This window comes from Cyrtonyx montezumae, unplaced genomic scaffold (assembly GCF_038088225.1).
Source record: "Cyrtonyx montezumae isolate F1298 unplaced genomic scaffold, pur_monq_1.0 scaffold_18, whole genome shotgun sequence".
Classification (NCBI taxonomy): domain Eukaryota; kingdom Metazoa; phylum Chordata; class Aves; order Galliformes; family Odontophoridae; genus Cyrtonyx; species Cyrtonyx montezumae.
Window position 1 is genome coordinate 17,235,081 of NW_027071914.1, and position 21,521 is coordinate 17,256,601.

The following is a 21,521-nucleotide window of genomic DNA, read 5'->3' on the forward strand; positions in this document are numbered from 1 at the left end:
AAGTGATAAAAAACCTCCAAATCCTAACAGAGCTTCTCACTGTTCAGCTAATCCATCTCTGTCTAGAGCTTTCCAAAGCCTTTACTCAAGCCAATGCGCAACATTGGCACTGGTTCACATGAGCTGCGGAAGACAACGATGTTTTTGTGCAGTCATACTTGTGTCCTTGGAGGAGGAGTGTCCTCTCAGGATTTTTCTTAAGCAAATCCAGTCTCAGGTGACTTTTAAAGACCCTTCAGAGGAGTAACACTGTTCGGTCCTTTTTCTCTAATTCAGAGGACACAATTGGGTTCTTTGCTCTCCTGGTCTTTGTGGAGCCCTTCGTTCTGCAGTGCCCACAAAGCTGCAGGCGGGGAAGGGAGAGGGGAAAGGGAGAGGGGAAAGGGAGAGGTGTGAAAAGCGGAGAGCGGAGGTTGTGCCGCGGGGTCTTCCAGGGCGCAGGGGCCGTTGTCCTCTGCTCCATTAGGACAGACGGAGGCAGCGGAGAGCCGCAGCCGGCTGCAGCCCCGCGGCTCCGGAGGAGCGCTCCGTTTCTTCCCGAGAACTGCTCGGGAACCGCTGGGAGCGGCAGCAGTGCACGCAGCCTCCGTCGTCTTTTTCAGCCCTTGTGCTTATTTTTGAGACAATGTGACTAAAATTCAGATCGTTTCAGGGGAACCCCGTCTGTATTTCAGCTCGTTGGTTCTTCTCCGAGTAATAAATGAAGGCAGTTCAGTTTGGATTAATCACTCTGACGTTTTTAGCTGCCCTGGAGGAAGAGCTGCTGACCTCTGGGAGCCCCAGGACCATAAGCATATGCCAAGATCTTGCGAATGAGAGAGAAGTCAGTATCTAAAGAGCAGGATCAAAAGGACAAATGTGGTCACTGCCCCTTTACGGGAATCTTTCACAAAGGAATGAGTTCGGAAGAGCAGACTGAGGTGCCCCTGGGACTCAGCAGTGCCAAGAGCAGAGTAACCCAGGCTGTCTCTGACATGGTCCTGCTCACCTTCACACCGTGAGCTGTCCCACCGAGTCAAGCAAAGCAAGGGAGGTGGGAAGCGCTTGGAGCTGCAGGAGTAATTTCTGGGCTGGGCTGGGGCACTCAGCGCCCTGCGGGACCGACCCCTTCTCAAGAGGGCAGCTCCTCGCTTTGAGGTGTAGTGCACACACCTGGGAGGGACGAAGCCCCTGGTCTTCTCTTAATAAAAGGTAAAAATCCCTGGCAGCGCGTGAGTTAAAAAGAAGACATAAAACCCAGAGCAGCCAGCAACAAAGGGAACAGTCCGCAAACGCATCTCGCACTGCCAAAGTCTTCCACTGCGGTGGACGCTGAGCGGAGTCTGTCCTTCCCTCGATGACGGGAAATGTCACACGCAGCGCAGCCGAAAATTGCTGATCTGGGAAGAGGGCAAAAGACGCGCAGTGCCCGCGCAGCTCCGCAGCCGCAGCCGCTGCGCCCTCGGCCCCGCGCTGCCGTCCCCGCCCCGGCCGCGCTCCTCCAGGGGCGGGGACCCAACGCAGCGCAGCATCGCCCCGCAGCTCCGCGCTGCCGCCCCGCACCGCTCCGCTCCCTCCCCTCCCGCCAGGTAAGCCCTTTCTTTCGCTTTGTCTCGGGGGCTCCTGGCGGGTCTGCATCAGCCCTGCGTTGATCTGCGCCCCTTGGAATATTTTCGTTTTTTTTCAGACTTTAACTTGGTCACTTTCTGCAGTAGGGAACTTGCACGGCCATGCTGCAAGGTGAGGGGCTGCAACAGGGCAGGAAACAGAGATGTCACTGAGCGATACCTGCTCTCCTCCAAACTTCCCTGCAGCTCTGCAAGAGTTCTGAATAATGCTTAGTTTCTGTGAGACAGAGATGGCAGTGCTAAGGAAATAGTATAACACCCTGTTGAAATGTTAGTGTCCAGTTCCATGTGTTCAACAGAACAGCAGCATCCCTTCACTTTGGCAATGGAATGGCGATGAGAGAAATTACCGCTGGTTCCCCACGCGTGGTCCTCTCCTGAGGAAGCTCGGGAGTTGGCTGTCGGCGATAGCTCCGACCGAACGGGGCTGGCTGCTGTCTGATGGATGGAGCTGCTGCTCTGCCTGCGGAGCCACGGGTGCTCCGACGAGAACCAAGTTCATGTGAAGGCATCAAGGAAGATAACGATTCTAATCATTTTGTGAATTTGCATTGTGAAATAGGAAAAGATTAATCATTACTGTGTGCTGCACCTCTTATCAAGGTACAAACCCTGGTAGCTGTTACCAAGACTAGCTTAGTTCAGACCAATACCTGCAGTTCTTCCCCAAAGCTTTTAGATCAGTGTACTTTCAAAAATAAATCAAGCTGCAGACTCCCGTACAAGGAAACCTCCCAGTGCAGATATCCTTGGTGCCCCCGATGAGATCACTGATGCAGAAACATCTGTGTGCAGAACTGACCCGTGGCTTTTAGCTCTGGAGGTGTATTTTCTCTCTGAAGTGTAAGTTTTGGAGCTCGGAAGGATGTGCTTGTGTAATTTTGTTCCAGACTGGTGGCAGTTTGTTCCACTGAGGGTTATCGTGGATGTCTGCTGCTCTGTTTTATTGTTTGATCACATTTCAGAGGAGAAGGCAAGAATTCACCTCCTTTAAAAACTGCTCTTTGGAGAGGGAGGAGAGCGGTGGGCTTCCCTGCTCTTTGCTACAAACGGAGTGCTGTGTTAGCTGCAGCAGAGGACAGCTGGGCAGCGTTTAGTGTTGTGAAACACCTCAGTGAGAGCACCCTGTGAGCAGTGCTGCCTTGTGCCTGGGGGGAGTGCTGGGGCGTGGGAGTGCTCCACTTCTCCACCTGACTTGGCAGGGCAGATCCTGCTGCATGCAGCCACCTGGCTGAGCCGCCGCTGGATTCCCAGGGCTGCAGCACAGGGGATGGATTTTGGATCCCTGCAGAGCAGTGCAGCACCAACCATGAATGTAGGGGAGCTTTACATTTCAGACCAGCTTTGGCACTCACCGACCCCGGGCACGAGGTGGGAGCTGAGCTCCTGGCTGAGCAGCACAGGTGAAGCTGAAGTTCACTGGAGAGGTGCTGAGAGCTGATGTGTGGAGCCCTGGACACTGCAAATTATTCTCTTTACTCCAACATTTTTTTGTTACGATCTCTCCCTTTGTTTCAATAGTATGACTGTGTTACTGTAAGGTAAAAATTGAAGCCGCTCAGTAAATGTGTTTCCAGAGTGTATGTCTGAGAAAAAAATGAATAAGCTGCATTGCACCCTGATATGTTTAATGAAAATGTGAATGTCCTGGAAAGTACTCCGGGTTGGACAAAGTCCAGATTGTGCTGCATTGCTGCTCCTTCGTTTCAGTTTTTTACAGGCTTTGTGCTTACGAGAAGAAATAAATGCTGCGTACTTCACAGGGATGTCTGTAACACAACAAGCATACGAGGACCCCTCACATGGAAATGCTTTGTAAACAAAAGCTGCTATTGTGCCCACATAAAACTGTAAAAGCAATCCTGAATGTCACTGAACTACACAGAACCATGTGCTCCAGTATACATGGATGTCTGGGAGAGAACTGGGAAATTAAAAGCTGTGCTGTTCAAATGAAAAGATGAACACTTTCTTGTATAGTTCTTAAAGCTTCATGTGGCCTTCTTGGTCCACAGTGCCTTTCCAATTTCATGTAGCCAAGCCATTTATTTTGTATACTGACCTCACTAGGATTAGTCATGCTTTATAATCTCTAAATTGCTCATAACTTCACTGGGGCTGCAAAACACCGTGTGTTAGATGATGCAGCAAACATAATCAGGCCCTCAGGTTCTTGGTCCCTCTGTACTTCGCCTCACTCAGAGGGCAGCTGCTCCGGTCAAGGTGGAAAAGTTACACTGTTCCCCTTTTTTCTGATACTCACTCTTGTCTCAGTGTTGAGCAAGAAATGTATGGGCTGCAAAGTGATTCTCAAAGCTCAGCGGTGACGCTTTTTGCCTCCTGTCTTCCCTAGGATGCTCCAGCAGAGCACTGCGCTGCAGGCGCACTGGCAGTGACCCCTGGGATGGCACTGCCCCGCACACACCGGGCTCAGGAGTAACCACGGAGAGGAGCGGCAGAGCTGAGCCTGGGCAGGAGGCAGCATGGGAGCAAACGCCTCCAGCAAGGCACTGCCCTTCGATGAGAACGAAGAAGGTAAGAGCTCTGCACCGCTGGCGTCTGGAACTGCGAAGTTCCACTTTGGGTAGAATATCCTGGGGGCAGCACGGCCAAGAGTCACTGCCAGCTGCCAGGCACCTCAGTTCAGCACAGCAGTGTCAGGGTGTGCAGCAGCCCCAAAGCTTTGGGTCGACTGTCAGCGGTCCATGAGCCAGGTGCAGGACGATGGCGCTCAGGGTGGGGGCTTTCAGGATGCCCCTGGGACTCTGCCAGGGAAGAAGCTGCTGTTCTGCAGGCAAGGAAGGTCTGTTCAGAGAACACAGCCCGAGGAGCAGGATGAGGAATGGCAGGAGAGCCCGGGTGATGCATGTGCTTCCTTGCTTTAGGCTTGGTGGGAGAACCACATGCAGAGCTGGCCTGGCCACCTGGGACAGGAGGAGCACTCTGAGAGCAGCCGTGCAGGTGATGCTGCGCTGCCAAATGGCGGAGATGGCATTAAAAGATCATTCCATAAATATAGTTCCTGCTGTGTGAGTGAGCTTATTTCCTTTCGTGTGGGCTTTCCCATGAGTACAGTAATAAAGTGCATAGACAATACAAATAAAATACAAACAGAAGGGAACTTAGATGACATAAATTATTCTTCCACAGATAAGAATACCAATCAAATATCAAACTATATTAAATTCTTAAAAATTAACAGTTAAAATTCTTCCTGAGTGAAATTCTCAGTTTGTTTCAGAGCTTCATGGAAAATGTGTGATGCTTATCAGGCCCAACAAAATGCTGAGTGCTGCACATGTTGGGGAAGGGCAGCCAGGGCAGATCTGATCGGGGCTCCTTTGTGCTGGAGTTTACTGTCACAGTTTATAGAGATGTGAGGAAGAAACAAAATTAGTGGTGTGAGACCTTCCTGGAGATCTTATTCCTGGTGCATCTGACATTAAATATTGGCGTCTTCTTACATAAATAGCTGCTTGTGCTAACTGGGATTCCTGACACTTCTCACTTTCCTGACCACCTTCCTTGGGGTGATGTGTTCTGGCTGTGAGACTGAAACAAATTGGATTTCCACTGTCTGCTCCCTCTGCTGAGCCCTGTCTGGGTTCAACGTGCTTCATGCCATATCAGCTCCTATGGCTGAGAAATAAACGCGCCCCAGAGCAATACAGAGCCCCGTGCAGGGTACTGTCCTTCAAATGTGCCTTTGCAGATGGGCTGGAAAGAAAAATCTGGTAAACACCAAGTTTTAAACAGTCCCCGTGTCTCCCAAAACAACGGAAAGATGCTGGAGTACTCCTCAGGTTTTTTCAGCCCTTCTCTTCTGGAGAAGTAAAATACCATAACTTCATCAAACTGCTGCTCAGCCACTTTGCATCTGAATGCTTGCTCTTTCTTGCAGTCACCTTCGACCACTTTGAGATACTGAGAGCGATTGGGAAGGGCAGCTTTGGAAAAGTAAGTAGTGTGTGAGCTCATCAGCACTGGGGTAGCTGGAAACAACGGAGAAAGGGGAAAATTAGAGAGACTTTAATGAGAGCAAAGAGAAAAAAAAACACGACTCACTGACAAATGATCACTTGATTTACTCACTTAGGTCTGTGTGGTACAAAAGAATGATACCAAGAAAATGTACGCCATGAAATACATGAATAAGCAGAAGTGTGTGGAGCGTAATGAAGTGAGAAATGTCTTTAAGGAGCTGCAGATCATGCAGGGGCTGGAACACCCCTTCCTGGTTAATCTCTGGTAAGGCATTCCTCCTTTCCTCACTGCTAAGTCTTTGTTGTTAGCTAGAGAAACCTCTGAGACTGTGTTTATGCCATGTTAGGTACTCATTCCAAGATGAAGAAGATATGTTCATGGTTGTAGACTTGCTGCTTGGAGGAGACCTGCGTTACCACCTCCAACAAAACGTGCGATTCCAGGAGGGCACTGTGAAACTGTTCATCTGTGAGCTGGTGCTGGCCCTCGACTACCTCCAAAGCAGACACATCATCCACAGGTCAGCTGGGACCCCATAGGTGGGCGGAAGTTCATGGGCTGCAAAAGGGACTAACTTTTTCCTCCATGATATGACAGGACAAGCAGAACCTTAAGAGCTAAGAAGAATCCCCCACATACATTTGCCTTTGTGTAACACACTAGGTCTTTCAGAGAAAACCATTTCAGGTACCCTTGCATGGCAGATATATTCGTTTCCTATTCCTGATGTATTAAGTGACACAGACCTCAGAGGTCCAAGACTTCTGACATAGCATTGGCTAACTGGGGTGTCAGCAGGGATGGAGTCACAAGGGTTGTAAAAGAGGACAAGGGCAGAAAATTATCACATTTATAATCCCAGAAAGAGCATACTTGTGAGATGTAAAAATAAAATGTGGCACGAATTTAGGATTGACATGATCCTGGTGGTTAGCAAGAGAAGGAATGCACTATTCAAGGCTGATGAACACTTGCTTCTGACGAGAACATGCACCTGCCACTCCTGATATGTGAAAGCAGAAATGTTGCTTCCACGCTCCCATGGGCCCCCATCAGTTGCAGAAAACCCCAGCGGACCAAAAAGGTTTTGCTCTTCTTTTGGTGTGAGTCAGACTTCCTTATAGCTGCCAATTTCTCAGAGTCTTATTTTTCATCCCTCTTGGATTGTTTGTATGAGTTCTTCTTTGTTTGTATGAATACCTGCATAGATTTCTGCCCCACGATAGCCTGGCCTTGGCAAGCAGCCTGTGCCCTGCTCTGCTTCAGCCGTGGGCACCACATGCGGAGGGGAGACAGCGGGCACAGAGCTGTGCTCCACCCCACACCTGCCTGAGTCACCTAATAATGGATGAGCATGAATAAAACATTGTGAAGTGCACACTGAGCCGCCTTTGTCCTGGGCAGCCAGGAGCAAATCTTAGTGCTGCAGGCTCGGTCTAAACAAATGGAGCCTGACTCAGGTATAAGAGAAGCACCAGGAGGAAATCTCCTCTACCAGAAATGCGTTGCAATCAGTGGCGTTTCCATGACTTGTGGGCAGGAAGAGCTGCACAATTTGTGATCTAAGGAAAAGTCTGTATAGGAAACAAATTGCACCTCGTAACGGTGAGAGGTAACTGGGAAGTGAAGGTCCCCATTCTGGGCATGGAGATGTCAGCATAGCCACACAGTGCCCCATGCCCACTCCAGCTGCAGATACACAGGAAGGAGCCTGGGGGCAAAACTGCTGGGATTTCACAAAGGGTTCTTTGCAAATACAGATGGGATTGCGGGGGAATGCTGAAGCTGTCTCGCTCCCAGGCTGAGGCAAGAGCTCAGAGCCATTGCAGGCATAGGGGAATGGCATGCTGGTGCCAGAAACTGCTGAGCAGGCACCCTGGTGTTGCATCCGGGCTCAAGAGAAGGTATGGAGTGCACACACATGGGGACCTGTCCTTGGGCAACAGCAACCAAATGCTGAGTCTGATCTGCAAGGCACACTTGAAGCAGCACTGTGTGTTGGCAGTACACACAGTATTCCACAAAATGTATAATGAGCTGCAAAACTTACAAGTGGTTTAATTAACACTGTACCTCAGTGAGACAGAGAGATGCAAACCACTTTGTGTGGAAACAGCAGAGCAATAGCTTATTTCCCCCCAAACATAGGTGGGAAATGGTTGTTAACCTTTTCAGGCTAGGAAAGAGTAGTTCTGTGGTTACAGCCCAGCAGAAGCAGTTCAAAGGGGACAGAAAGCTGCTACATGGTAATTAGATATACTGTCTTCTCTGGATTGCAGATGGTCAGGTGAAGTCAAACTTTACCTTTTGCAGTTGTAAAGTCAAAGCTGCTCCCCCCTCACTGTGCCCCTGGGCCTGGGGAGCACCAGGACATCAAGGGCATCGTTGTGCTGTCCCCACTCCACACTCTGCCGGCTCAGTATGAGTGCAGGTGATGGGCACTGGTGTAATTAGGTCATTAAAAGCAGGTAATATCTTGTAAAGCCATTCAGGTGCATTCAAGAGGTGTATCAGGTGTACACCTCCCTTCAATAGAAGGCATTTTGTTACAGCACTGCTATAGGGGTTTGTTGTTGTTTTGCTCAGGAACAAAGCCTGCAGGAACCAGTTTGTTTCTAGAACACAGACGCTAAAGTGCTCTGGGAAGGATGAGCTCAGCCAGGCACCTGCAGTTCCCTCTGATCAAAGTAAATGACATTTACTCATGCTCAGTCCGTACCTCTTAGCAACAGGCAGAGAAACCAGGCCATATTTTCACTGACTGGAAGCAGGGTTCTCCGCAACACCTCTGCAGGTGAATGGATTTTTGTTGAGTTTATTTCTTCCATTGCTCCCTTCCTGGATGGGGCCGTTTCCATAATTTAATGTCACATTTGTTCTCACCTTGTGCTGCAGAGTACGAAGGGTATTTTGTTCATCTCCTTTTCTTTTCCAACCTTTGATGCCCCTCGTGTTTTACGCTGTTACCACAAGAGTGAGATATTTGTTAGTGTACCCACAATTGGTAACTGATATACATCAGATGCAGAGTGCTGATGAATTTCCCTGCTGTGTTAATTTCTCACTAGCCTGGAGGAAAAAAGCAGAGAAGGAACAGCATGAATGACCTCTATCCTTCTGAAGAAAATGAAAGCATTAATAAATAAAATCCCAAACAAAGCATCAGAACAACTGTTCTACTTTCTGTAGGGTCTACATATGAAAAGCTGAAGGTAGAAATTTGACAAGCCTTTAAATGAGCGCCATTCTGATTTTTTAATTTTTATCCCTGTAATGCAGAGCACACCTTTTTTGAGAGCCTTCCTGAATTTGCACCTTTTGAAACTGCAGCTTTCACCCCTCACTGCAGAACCATCCCCATTCAGGCACAGGACACTTTCCTTGCTGCGCTGCTCTGTGGTTCCACCTGCAGCTGAATGGCTCCAGTGACACCGTAAAGATGAGAGCAACAGTTGATGCCCCGAGTTCACTTCAGTCTAGCATTTGATTTTTACTGGGTAAAAGGGGAGCAGCTTTTAGTAGAGTAATATACTGAGACAGAGGATGAAGGTAAAAAGAAGCTTTGACTATGTGGCTGGAGTAGGCAGGTGCTGCTGGCCCTGGCAGCCACTTCTCTACCTCCATTTCTGCTTTTGCTGCTTGACAAGTTGTTCTCCTATGCTGAAATCAAACACTGTAGAAACATCAGAGCTAAGAACTCCAGCAAAGGATCTTTCTAAGGCATAATTCCCTCTACAGACTACAGCCTGGGTACTCAGAAAGCTCCTGCAGCCTTGTTCCATGCCACTTCCACAGCTTAATGGCTGTTTCTTTTTTCTTAGGGACATCAAGCCTGACAACATCTTGCTGGATGAGCACGGTAAGTGCCACATACCCTGTGTTCATGCATAGGTACAAAAGCAGTGACAGAAATAGTAAATCTGAGCTGAGGTTTAGGGGCTCACAGCTTCTCTCACTTCACATTGCTTTCTTTTTCACCCCACAAGCAATCTGGAGCAGGATTGCCTGTCCACGCTTGGGATGATGGCTTTTGCTTTTAGGGCAGCAGCATTGCATATACCCAGGGCACCGTGCATCCCACACTGCAGGGTGTTTTCTAGAGGGTATACTGATGTTTAGTCAGCTCCTCAGAATGATTTGGTGGTACTGGCAGTCTGATGTATTCTGTGCTGCTTGGACTCCGTTTCCATTTTAAGGCCTCCGCAGTTAACTACAAAATACTCAAGATGTAATAACCTGAACACAGATGTAAGCACAGTTGCAGTTGTGTGTAACTGACGCCCATAGACAGATCTTGTTACAGTTGCACAGAACATCTTCCAGGTGCTTTCCTTGAGCATTTATCTTTGTGAGGAAGCTCTGAAGAAGATTTGGGCCTAGATGTATTATATCTGTATTACTATACATTTTCCTAACTATAGTCTTGTTCTATCAATAAATACATTTATTTTTGTCCTGGCAGAGTTGCCCTAACAAAGAGCTGTTCTGATATTGATTAGCTCAAGTCATTAAAAGAAATAGTATTTAAATATTTTCTGACAATCCATATAGCTGTCTTGTTGTGAGAAACAATCATTAGCAGATCCAACAAAGTCATCTGAAGAGAAAGTGCCAGCAAAGGAGTGAGGCATATCCAAGTGCATAATCATCGCAGAGGTTTTAACACTGACACTCCTGAAGAATCACCATGGTTCTCAGGCATAGCCAGGCTTCCTGCATCCAAGCCCAGGCTCCCAGCTTGCCCACGACCTCTGCTTCCAAAGCACCAGCTTGTCGCTTATGGAGGAGCTGCAGCACAGCAAGCACCGGGCGGGCACTGCCCAGCCCAGCACTGCCCAGCCCAGCACTGCCCGCGCAGGGCCAGATGCCCAGGGCCACTCTGAGCACTGCAGTGACTGTGGCACCACAGGAATGTAGGTCAGCATCCTGCCAGAGCAGGAAGGCAAGGGAGGAAGCCACTGTGCAATTCCACAGCTGCATCTGCTCCACAGCATGTCACCTACAGACTTCTATTTCAGGTCACCTGCAGACCTCCATCATGACTGCAATTTGGGATGATTTTTGAGCCTGTTCTCAACCACTGTGGTATTTTAATAAGCATATGCTGCAGAGGTTTCAGAGTTATTCCCTGTCAATGTGCCCTGGCCTTCACTGTCCTTATGACTGTGACTTCTGTTTGCTTTCCTCCCACATCTCCATCCAAAGGTGCAGCCTCTTGTGCATATAGAGTGCTGTATGGGGGAACCTTTTTCTGTCACCTGCCCAGAGGTACTCTAGAAAGGTAGAGGGATTTCATAGTAAAATAAGTGCTGGATTTAATAGCAAAATTCTTTGCCTAATGCAGAGCACGAAGTCCTCTGCTCAGTACTCACAGGGGAGAGCTGCACTCTCAGAACCCAAGATGTGATTTGGAAGTGCCACTTCCCATCAGATGAGGAGATCTGGGGAAGGGTGTGTGCTCGAAGTGCAGCTCTGGCTGTGCTGCTCAGAAACCAGCTGCAACTGGAGAAGCTGAGCAATGAGGAGAACACAGGCCTTGGAGTTCAACCTGAAAGTTCCACAGCAGCACACAGTGCTCTCCTCCTGTCCACCAGCAGCTGCATCTGCTGAGCCTGTGCACTCTGCCCTGTAAAGCTGCAGTTCAACAATGCAACATTCTGCCATGTCCCCATGTGCAAAGTCTCCTCCTGCTGTCCATGCCATTGTCTGATACATCCCCAGGTGGGCTCATTTAAAAACCTGTGATTTGTTTGAAGTGAATCACTGAGAGGATGCACTCAGAGAAGGGCACGTTTATGCTTGGAATATCAAATTCTTAATAAGTCCCTGATTCACATTTATCAAAACAGCTCCCCACAAAGTACAGTGAGAGACAAGAGAAAAAAGGACTCCAAGGACATACAGGACATCTCAAGACAAGAAAATCCTATATCATCCTTTCCTTTCAAGCACTCCCCAGCGGTCTGATCACAGCTCTTTTGCGGGAAGGGAAGAATCAAGGACCTGGCTGATGTTGTACAGCACTGACAGCAACAAGGAATGACGTGCTCCAATCTTGCAGCATGCAAGGGGTGAGCTCTGCCATTTCACCCGTGGCCTAACAGCAGTTCACACAGACCACAGAAGGACCTCTGAATTTCTTCCTTCAGAATGGAGCCTGGAAGCACCATGGCTCTGTTAAGGAGCTGTTTGTGTCTCAGTGGAACTAACAGCACACAGAGTACGCAGTGAAGAAGGGTCTGACCCAAGTAACAGGGCCACTGGCAGAAGGGCTGTCCTGTGAGCAGCACATGCCTGTTGCTGGATCTGATGGAATATGAAGTTGCTGAAACACTGGACAACAATTCATGGCCAGGGGCCAAAGGATGTGCTCACCTTTGCCAGATGCTGATATGGGGTTGGAAGTTCAGTGGCTGAGGAATGATTGCAGACCCAATGGTATCATGGGTTGCACATCTGCCCTGCACACATCCATTCTGTGCTCTGACCACGGCTAATTCAGGGTGGGGAGAGACAGCTCCTGCACTTTATACACTGTGTGCCTGTTGTTGGAAAGCTGCATGCAAGAACACAGATGTGATGCAGGACTTCTTAGCTGGAATCACAAACTGTACTGCTGTTTCCTCATTTTTTCCAGCTAGATCATATAATTGCAGCAGGCAAACTTGGTCACTGCTCTCACATAACAGATGTTTATGTGCAAATGTAAGGATTGGCTTAAATATTTTATGGCATCGCATACATTCACTGCCAAAGCACCAACTTTTAGCCATAAGGGCTGTCATATTCTACTTAACTCACAAAATAAAGCAGCAGTGAACTTCCAGCTGCTGAATTTCACATCTGAGTGAATATTGTCCCAGCACCGCCATCAGTAGGAGCCACTTCAATTTGATCTCTGTGGTCAGAGGAAACAGCAGCAGTTCAGCCACCCCTATTATTATGGGAGGGTGGTGAGACTGCAAAACAGCATAACATTCCATGGTTTTGATAACGAGCCCAGCCCTGACAGAGATGAACAAGTTCATTGCCTTAAGAGAAAACACACGAGGCCAGGAAGGAGCCAGCATTCCATCAGAAGCATTTGGTCAGGATAACCCCTAATGTTCAAAGAGATTTGCTTCAGGGAAGGCAGCCCTTTATTGATCACCTGCACTGCTATACTCCAGGCTCTGCTCGGTGATAGCGGTGATAGGAGGTCAGTGAATAAGGAGGAATAAATTAAGTGCTTGCCAAAAAAAAGAAAGAATGTAACTGACAAGCCACAGTCAAGTGGAGGTATTTCCATTCTCATCCCTGCTAATCACATTCACCTTTACATTTCCTTTTCAGTTCACAGGCAGCAGTTGCACATATTGCAGCGGTGACAGCAGAAACCATGCTTAAAAACACCAGGAAATACTAACTAAAAGCAAACACCACTGAATTGAGCTCACACACATCACAAGCCACAGTCATAAAGACAAAGCAACACACACTGACTACTCTGAGAACTCCAGTGCTTTTGTTCCTCAGAAGATAAGTTATGTCTTCTTCTGAGGTACAGCCATAGGCAGCCTATAAGCTATGTGCTTTCCGTCAGTTCAGGCACAAGAAATTTTAAGAAGAGTACTTTTGAGTTTCTGATGGAAGGCTCTATCTTGTGTGAAGTTAAAGCAAAACTGTTCACACTTCCATCTCTGCCTTCCAGGACACGTGCACATCACTGACTTCAACATCGCCACAGTGCTGACTGAAGAAGCGCAGGTCACCACAATCGCCGGCACAAAGCCGTACATGGGTAAGGACCAGCGACCACTGCGTGCTTCACCCCTGCAAGGAAGCCTGTGCCAATTTGTGTAGGTCCCTACGCCCCTTGGTAAGGGGCCAACAGACCACCACATAGTGCTGTCCTGAAGGAAAAAGAGAAATGGGCATGTGGCACTATAAGGAGACGGAAAGTACAGCAATGAGAGCAGGGTGTCAAAACCCCAGGCTGCAGCAAGTGAGAATAAGACCAAATGCAGCAGCCATAGACATGAGAAACAAAGGGAAAAAAAAACAACCTGCTTACCTTTAGAACCCCTCAGGTATACAGAGAACTGCAGCACCATCCTGTGCCTCCACTGCCAACCCTTAAATGAGGGCTGGGAAGGGGTGGTCCTGGCTCCAGCCCTTCCATCACTCAGGTACATCACATGCAGCTGAGCTCCCTGGGCTGGCCCTGCCTTCCCACCAGGTGCTCCATCACTGCTTCAGCCCATGAATCAGCACTTTATCTGTATCCTGGGACACTTTCTGGGTCACTGGGTCAAGCATTCTGTGCTGTTGATTTCCACCCAAGATTGCAACAAGGCAAATGATCTCTTTTCTGTGTTTCACAGCACCTGAGATGTTTAACTCCACAAAACCCATCGGCTATTCCTTTGCTGTGGACTGGTGGTCACTGGGAATCACTGCCTACGAGCTGCTCAGAGCCCGGGTATGGAGCACACAGTGCTGATGCCTCTGTCCCTCTTTCCTTAAGCATGCTGTTGGAAGGGCTGGTGCCTTATAATGGGGAAGAAAGTTCTGAGACATATTTAAAGCCCTAAGATTTATCACAGCAGGCAGCAGAAACCAAATCTTCATCAGCTTTTGTGGTCACAGCTCTGAGCTGTGAGAAACCATCGCCATTCAGAAAAACACACTGTGGCAGCTCCTTAGTGTGCAAGGGCTCCTCAGCTGGTGCAGGCTATGCAAAGAACGGGGAATTCATCTGAGGAACGAGACGGAAATCCCTAAGGTTGGGCTGTAACGTGACTTGTTACCTCTGCTATGAGGCTGAGAGGTCTGAGCAAAAGCAAGCCTCAGTGTCAGTTAGCACTGAAACAAAAGTCGTGCCTGTCCTGTCAGAGTTCTGCTGCTGACTCGGTGAGGTCGGGGCTTTGTGGGCAGTGGATCACAGCACTGTTTTGGAAGCACTGTGTAAAAAGTTGGATACCATTTTTTAAATTATATTGCTGTAAGGTAAAGGTGATTGAAAACCTTGAGAGGCTGAAAGGCTCCGCTTGGTAAAGGCACACAAAACACCCTTAGAGAAACTCTACGATCGATCTCTGCAGAAAGCCTAGAAGTATTTTTGACAAAAACGTGAAGAACAGTGTGAGCGACCAAGACAGCACACATTAAGGGGACCCCAGCACGCTGCCCCACCTTTCCTGGGACACTGCTCCTTTTCCTTTCTGTCTTATCCAACAGGAGCAAAGAATTGAAAACAGATATCTTAGGGGAACGTTGGGAACACTGGCAAAGCTGAGGAAGCAAAAGCTGGATGCTGACAGCCGGCTCCCGTCTGTCATCCCGCTGTTATTGCTGTCCTGGCTGGCATTGTTAACGTGTTTGTTTCAGCTGAAGTCGAGACTCAACAGGCAGAGATTTCAGTGGAGGGATGGGGAATGTGCAAAGAGATGCTGTTTGGAGCTGCCTCACCCTGAAAAGGTTTCTGAAGGAGCTGAAAAAAAATGCTTTCCTTGTTGCCCTTTTCACAGAGGCCGTATCATATTCGCTCCAACACTTCCACAAATGAAATCGCTCATGTATTTAAGACAGCTGCAGTCGTGTACCCTGCTGCATGGTCCAAGGAAATGGTGATGCTGATCAAAAAGGTGAGGGCTGCTGTGGGAGCAGCACACGGAGCTGGAGCCGGCCGAGCCTTCCTCTGCACCCCGTGGTCTTTGCAGGAAACTGTGGGGATTCATTGAAAACTGTACCCAGACTCAGTGCTGGTGACCTTCAGATGGTACTGTATGACAAACATCCAGCTTTTAATGTTAGAGCTCCTTAATGTAATGATCAGCTAGCAGTACTGCTTCCTGGGCTAATGGTGATGGTGTTCGTGTTGGCAGCAGCTGCTGCTGCTAATGGATCTCTCCTAAGGACACAGTGTTCACTCCCAGGGTTTCTCCTATTAACTTTGTCTCTCTGCAGTGATGTAATTTAGAAGTACTGATACGTATGTCCACAAATTTGACTAAAAACTTGCATAAATATTTTGAGTTATGATTTTTTTTTCAATAATAATATTTGCCCAAAACGCTCGTAGTATTGAAATCCTTTGATGCCATGAAGTTCATGCAGTTTCATTTGCTCACGATGGGAGGGCAGGACTGCAGGAGGGTCTGAGCAGGTGCAGCAGTCTCATTACAACCTCTTTCATTTCACTCTGCAGTTGCTTGAGACAAATCCTGATAAGCGTTTTTCTCAGCTGAAAGATATCCAGGACTTTCCGTACCTATCAGATGTAAACTGGAATGCTGTTCTCCACAAGAGGATAATGCCAGAATTCATTCCTACGGTAAAGCAGTGTTAAGTTTGAAAGGTTCTTCATGTGCCAGACCCCACTGCCCCACAGCCTTGCACCAAACCTGAGTGGGAATCTCTCACACGTTCCACAGAAACATCAGGTGCCCTCAGGCACAGGGAAAAGGCAGGCGAGAGCATAATTTTCACTTTCTGGTGAATGTAATGAAGATTAATGGGTGGTGGCTGCAAAGAATACGTGCCCCAAAGGTGATCCACTCTGTTTATAATAATCTCAAAATTTCTGGGTACAGACTTGGTCTTACACACCCATGAGCATTGTTGGCATGGAAGATGAAATACAGGATGCTGTTGCTTTTGAGCCATCCTGCAGTGAACCCCTTTAGCAGCCTGTTCAGGACTGGCTCTCCTAATGCAAAAAAAACTGTGAGCAGATGAGGGCTCATTAGCAGCCTGGAGATCACCATCCATTATAAAACTGTTTCTTCCCAAAATGGCTCTCCCTAACGACAATTGTTCATAGAAAAAGAACAAATACAGTAGGTTCAGGTTTCTGATTTTTTTAAATCAAATTAAAGCAGCACAGAGGTAACATAGCCCTCTTTGAAAATAATCCAGGGCTTGTTCTGTGCAGTGCTGCTCCAGCAACAAAGGGTGAACTTAACTACGAATATTTAACTGCAGGTATTTCCCCTCCACCCATGGTTTTCTCTGTGGTGGATGTACATGTATTCCTTTAAAACTTGTTTTGCAAGATTCTGTATGGGCTCTGCTAACAGAGGCTGTCACTTTGAAGCAACCAATGGCTTAAATGTAAGTAGTAAGCATAAAGGAAGCAAGCATGTTTTCAAAGGGTGCAAATGCCCCTTGACAGTGTTCCCCTAGCTGAGGGAACTGCTAAAATCCACCCTGTGTACAGCAGGCATTCTGGCTACAGGCACAGTTCTAATCACTTCATTTTTGACAAAGCTCAGTTCCCAGTTGCCATCCAGTTTATGACAGCCCCTCCAAGACTGGAGCTGCTCACTCAAGGCAACCTTTCTCTTCCCTCCAGAAAGGAAGACTGAACTGCGACCCAACCTTTGAACTTGAAGAGATGATCCTTGAGTCCAAACCTCTTCATAAGAAAAAGAAGCGCTTGGCTAAAAAGGAGAAAGACACCACCCAAAGCAATTCCTCACAGGTAAGACAGGCAGGAACATGCATGTGGTGAAGGAAGTCTTTCACGCTGCATGAAAGCAAACTGTCATTTAGCAATACCACAGCAACCTGTTGAAACAGACGGTCTTTCTTCCTTTTGGCCAGCTTTGTTTCCCCTGCATCCCTTACCCAGGTCACTCCTCACAGTGCATCAACCAAGGCACAGTGTTGCTTTTCTAAATCTCCAGTTAGGCCGTTTCTGTTTTGTATTAACATAAACCTTTCTATTTCATTTACTCTGAAATACAGGGCCAGAATTTCTTGTGTAGATCATGAGCAGCACTTTGGCTTTAATAAAGTTCTGTTGTTTTTCATCCCCATTAATTGTTCACTATTGAACATTTCTTTAATAAAGTTATTTGAAGGTCAGGTGCAATTTTGAACATCTTCAATACTTAAAGATGAACTGGGCTCTCAGGGCTTGACCCTGCGTAGGGTTTGGCTTTCTCATGCACTCCCAGCCCACGGCCTCCTCCATTGGCACTGGAGCTGTACACTTGTTTTATATCCCGATGGCATAAATTGCAGTGTTGAGACAAGAGCCATTCGTCTGTTTGGGAGTACAATTCTGTGCAGTTAACATGAGCAACAGGAGCCTGAATAGCTTCTTTCACGTGGGCCTTTCACAATATATCGCATGGTGTGGCTCCTGAGCTGTTGCCTCACTCCTGCACTGCTCTTGGGGTACACCCGAGGCCTGGAAGGCTTTGCTGTGTGAGTGGTTCAATGCTTCTGCAGTCCGAGCTTTTTCTGCAATAGAAAAATCCCTGTGGAAACCTAACATATAATTTGAAGCTCTTATACCTACTGAGATCTATGTGAGGAGAGTTGTAATGCCATTCTCCCAGCTGCAGTGCTGGTGTTGCTCTGGACCTACTGTATCTCCTTGAAAATGCCCTTGCAAAATCTTTTTGTGTCAACTGTGAATTTATTCAACTTTCCCTCATCTTTTTCTATTCAAATGTGACAGGCCTGCCATCTTCAAAAGCACCTCGAGATGCTCCAGAGGGACTTCATTGTTTTCAACAGAGAAAAGTAAGTACTGATAAAAAGGCAGCGTAGCAGACACTGGCACGGAGCAAAAGCTTTTGGACAGTGAACAGGAATGGGCAGCAACGTTGCTCCTGTGGGTTTGGGGCTGGGCTGATGCCAGGTCCATAATCACCCTGCTGTGGCCAGGTCTCCGGGCACAGCTTCCCCAGCAGCAAGGAGCTGCATATGGAGCAGCTGGGCTGGGGCAGGCAGCAGGGAAGGGGCAGCCTGCAGGCATCCCCAGGCCCACTGGCAGCTCGGCCTCCTGTTCTTCCATAGGGTGATACACCAGCACGACGAGATCCAGCAGCACGGAGCTCTGGCCAGGTGCAGAGCCATGCACAAGGATGGCCAGAACAACCTCTGAGAGCCACAGCCCTGGCAGCAGGAGGCTCTGGGGCTGCCCTACATTGTCACCATTCATTGGAATCAGCCCATGACTTTGCCTTTTGTGGCAGCAAGAATGTGACTGTGTGAGAAAGGTGAGCTGCTCAGCACTCTTCTGTTGGGGTTGGCCAGTCGGTATCACAGCCTCAGGGCTGTGTGCCAGGCCCCCACCTGCAGGAACACATCACCACCACCAGCACTTGCCACGGTGCGAGCTGCAGCTGTGGGCTCTTTGGGCCAGGATTCCTGCGTGCATCCCTACATGGAGCTGATTTCTCCAGGTGGAAGAAACTGCTCCGACCTGTGACACCTTCACTGGCATGCAGCGGTGGCCTGGACTTGCAGAGATCTGCAACCATCCTCCGGAGGGCTGGAGCTGGCAGCAGAATTCTTCCGTGGCAGAAAGGTTCCCACCCATGCCCCCTCTCCTCACTGCTTCCAGAGCTGCCTGACACAGAGTCAGGCAGACACACAGATGGAGGGGGAGGTGACACGATGACAGCCGAGTAATGGGGAATGCGCAGTATCCCAGAGTTTCTTCAGGCCATCCCAAAAACCCATTCACAATCACAAACTGCTGCAAATTTCTGAATCTGATAGGGTCGTGGCTTCCAACATTGGGGTAAATCTGAATGCGTACTTTTCATCTCTCTGCTGCTGTTTTTGCATTTGATCTAAGCAGCAACAGCTGTGTTCCTGGTGCAGGCTTTGCCAAGGGTGAGATTGACCAAAGCATCATTTTAATGGTAATGCTGGGAATTACGCTATTATTTAAATACTTTTGCAGACCAGACCTTTCACCTCCTGATTTGACATTTTTCCTAATCTCAACAATATAATAAACATGTGATGAACTGTCTGCCTCCCATTTGCCCAGAGATGTTCTTGTATCCCCTGTCCTTCCTGTCTTCTCCCTCTGGCTAAATCTGATTAATTTAAAAAAAAAATCAAAATAAAACAGACAGCAAATGAAAGACTCCTTCCCAGGCAATCAAAAGACACTGCTTCTTCTGAGGTTGCTTGCAGTGCAAGGCAGAATAGGTGTTTAAATCTGCTTTTGTCCTGGCTGAAGACTTTCAGACCCCATCTGGAGCTGCGGATTTGGTCCTATTCTGACACTGAAGAAGAATCAGATTATGTGCAGTGGATGTCCCAGTGGTCTTCACAGCTGCCTTGGGTAGACTGATGTGTATAAGCCATCTCCCATCGATCAGAGCGGGATAGCTTTGGGAAATGTATGGTTTATACACGTGCACAAAAGCCTCTATGCTGGTGGCTGCTGGGAGAAGAGCTCCTCTGTTCCCATCCAGCGTGCAGCAGCCATATGCATCCATGCAGCCCAGACTACAAGCCCTCTATGTGTCACGTCAGGGCTGCACTGCTGTGCAGCATGCTCCAGTTACCTCTGCAGAGCTGGCCAGAATCCCGTGGGTACCTGCACTGCTGTGCCACCACCTTCATCTCCCAGCTGTGCCCATGGCCTTGTTCTTTTTGCTGGGTCAGGCTCTCAGCACAGCTGAAGCACAGGGTGCATGCAACGCTGGGCGGGAGTGGCATTACTGCATGCTTCTAGCATGAAAACAAGCAACCAGAAAGCATGATTCTTTTGCCTGGGGAGCTGCAAAGCTGCAGCAGAATTAGCAGTAGATCGTTTCTTTGCCCAGTCCTAAACTGGGTCTGAGAGAGCTGGGTAAAGCCAGGCTGTGACAACAGCCATATCCGTCAACCACAAAGCAATGGGCTACAGCCACCTAGGAGAGGTTCAGGGTCCACAAACCCAGACAAGGGAACTGGCCCTGCTCCTGGCTGGGGCAAAGATCAATGCTGTTGTACTGGCTAACCTTGAAAAAACCCTGAACAAGTTATTTGAGAACACTTTAAAAATTCTCCAAAGATCTCTACAACAATCTCTGAAGTGCAGTCCCAGCCTAATCACTAACAGGCAGCAGCAAACCATCTCTAATTACTTCAGAGCAGAAGCTCACAAAACTTCCAAGTATGAGCAGCCTTCCCCACCCCAGCACAACTCTTCTGGCACGGCCCCTTTAAGGACTGTGCACAGGCAACTTGTCCCATCTGAGCTACAGGCAGGTAAAAATAAATACTGCAGGGTCAAATACTTAAGGACACACACACACACAAAGTATTTATTTAGCACTGCCCACATCAACATTCAATTTTTTATAATATGTAAAAAAACAACATGATTTTTTTGAATGCTTTGCAAGCTTTAGAAGGCAGTGACACCACCACCTGATAGAGGGGAAGCAATTAACTCACAGGTGCCCACAGCCTCAAAAGCAGCCCCGGCTGGGAAGACCCAGCCCATGTCACCATGCAGCCTGTGATGGCCATGAGAGGCTGTGGCCCGAGACAGCACAGTCAAACTGAACGGGCCTTCCCCAGCACCTGCTCCAGGCTGTTTTGTTAAGATTTTTGCATTTGCCCAAGAAGTGACACGTTCCCAGTACCCATACTGGTGCCCCAGTGCTGCACACATGGACTGCCTTTGGCCATACATCTCCTTCAGCTCTACAGCCCCAAATTGCTGCAGGAGCCCTGCACACATCCTGCCCACCCCCTCCCTGCCCCTGCTCCCCCAGGGGCCAGGCAGGCAGCCCCGAGAGGAAAAAACCCAGCCAGGACAAGTTGTTTGAGGAACAGCTGCTTTTTTTTTTCTTTCTTTTTTAATAAAGTGTACAAAGTTGTAAATTTCCTTACACGAGGTGCTGTGACAGCTGTTACAGAGATGATCCGTGCTCCCCTGGGCCTCGTGGTGAAACCACGCAGAGCCCTGCCCGGCCGGGCTGCACTGCCCCCCACACTGCCCACAAGCATTCTACACCAACAACGACCTGAACCAGTGACCTGTCTGAGCGGCATGCATACAAAAGGAAGAGGAAAAACACAGCCCACCCAACCCACAACAACAACAGCAGAATTTTAAGGCTACACATAAAATAAAATGAAGCAACATCTTTAAAGCTAGGTAGCAAGTAGCATTTGTGAAACGTAAGGCTTGAGGCTTAC

At 48.4% G+C, this 21,521-nt stretch overlaps 1 protein-coding gene across 1 annotated transcript; it reads left to right on the forward strand.

The window, feature by feature from the left end:
* Positions 1-4,089: 4,089 nt before the first annotated feature.
* Positions 4,090-18,650, forward strand: STK32A (serine/threonine kinase 32A). The gene is made up of 12 exons (XM_065734934.1): positions 4,090-4,142; positions 5,509-5,564; positions 5,704-5,855; positions 5,938-6,111; positions 9,413-9,450; positions 13,282-13,371; positions 13,955-14,052; positions 15,101-15,217; positions 15,781-15,906; positions 16,927-17,055; positions 18,043-18,107; positions 18,384-18,650. Exons 1-12 carry the CDS (start codon positions 4,091-4,093, stop codon positions 18,469-18,471), a joined length of 1,185 nt encoding a protein of 394 aa, XP_065591006.1. The 5' UTR covers position 4,090; the 3' UTR covers positions 18,472-18,650.
* Positions 18,651-21,521: the final 2,871 nt, after the last annotated feature.

Excerpts from the sequence above, each read along its gene's own strand:
- STK32A (XM_065734934.1), top strand. The coding sequence starts at position 4,091 with ATGGGAGCAAACGCCTCCAGCAAGGCACTGCCCTTCGATGAGAACGAA. Across the intron at positions 9,451-13,281 it reads CATCTTGCTGGATGAGCACG|GACACGTGCACATCACTGAC; the intron begins GTAAGTGCCACA and ends TCTGCCTTCCAG. Across the intron at positions 13,372-13,954 it reads CGGCACAAAGCCGTACATGG|CACCTGAGATGTTTAACTCC; the intron begins GTAAGGACCAGC and ends TGTGTTTCACAG.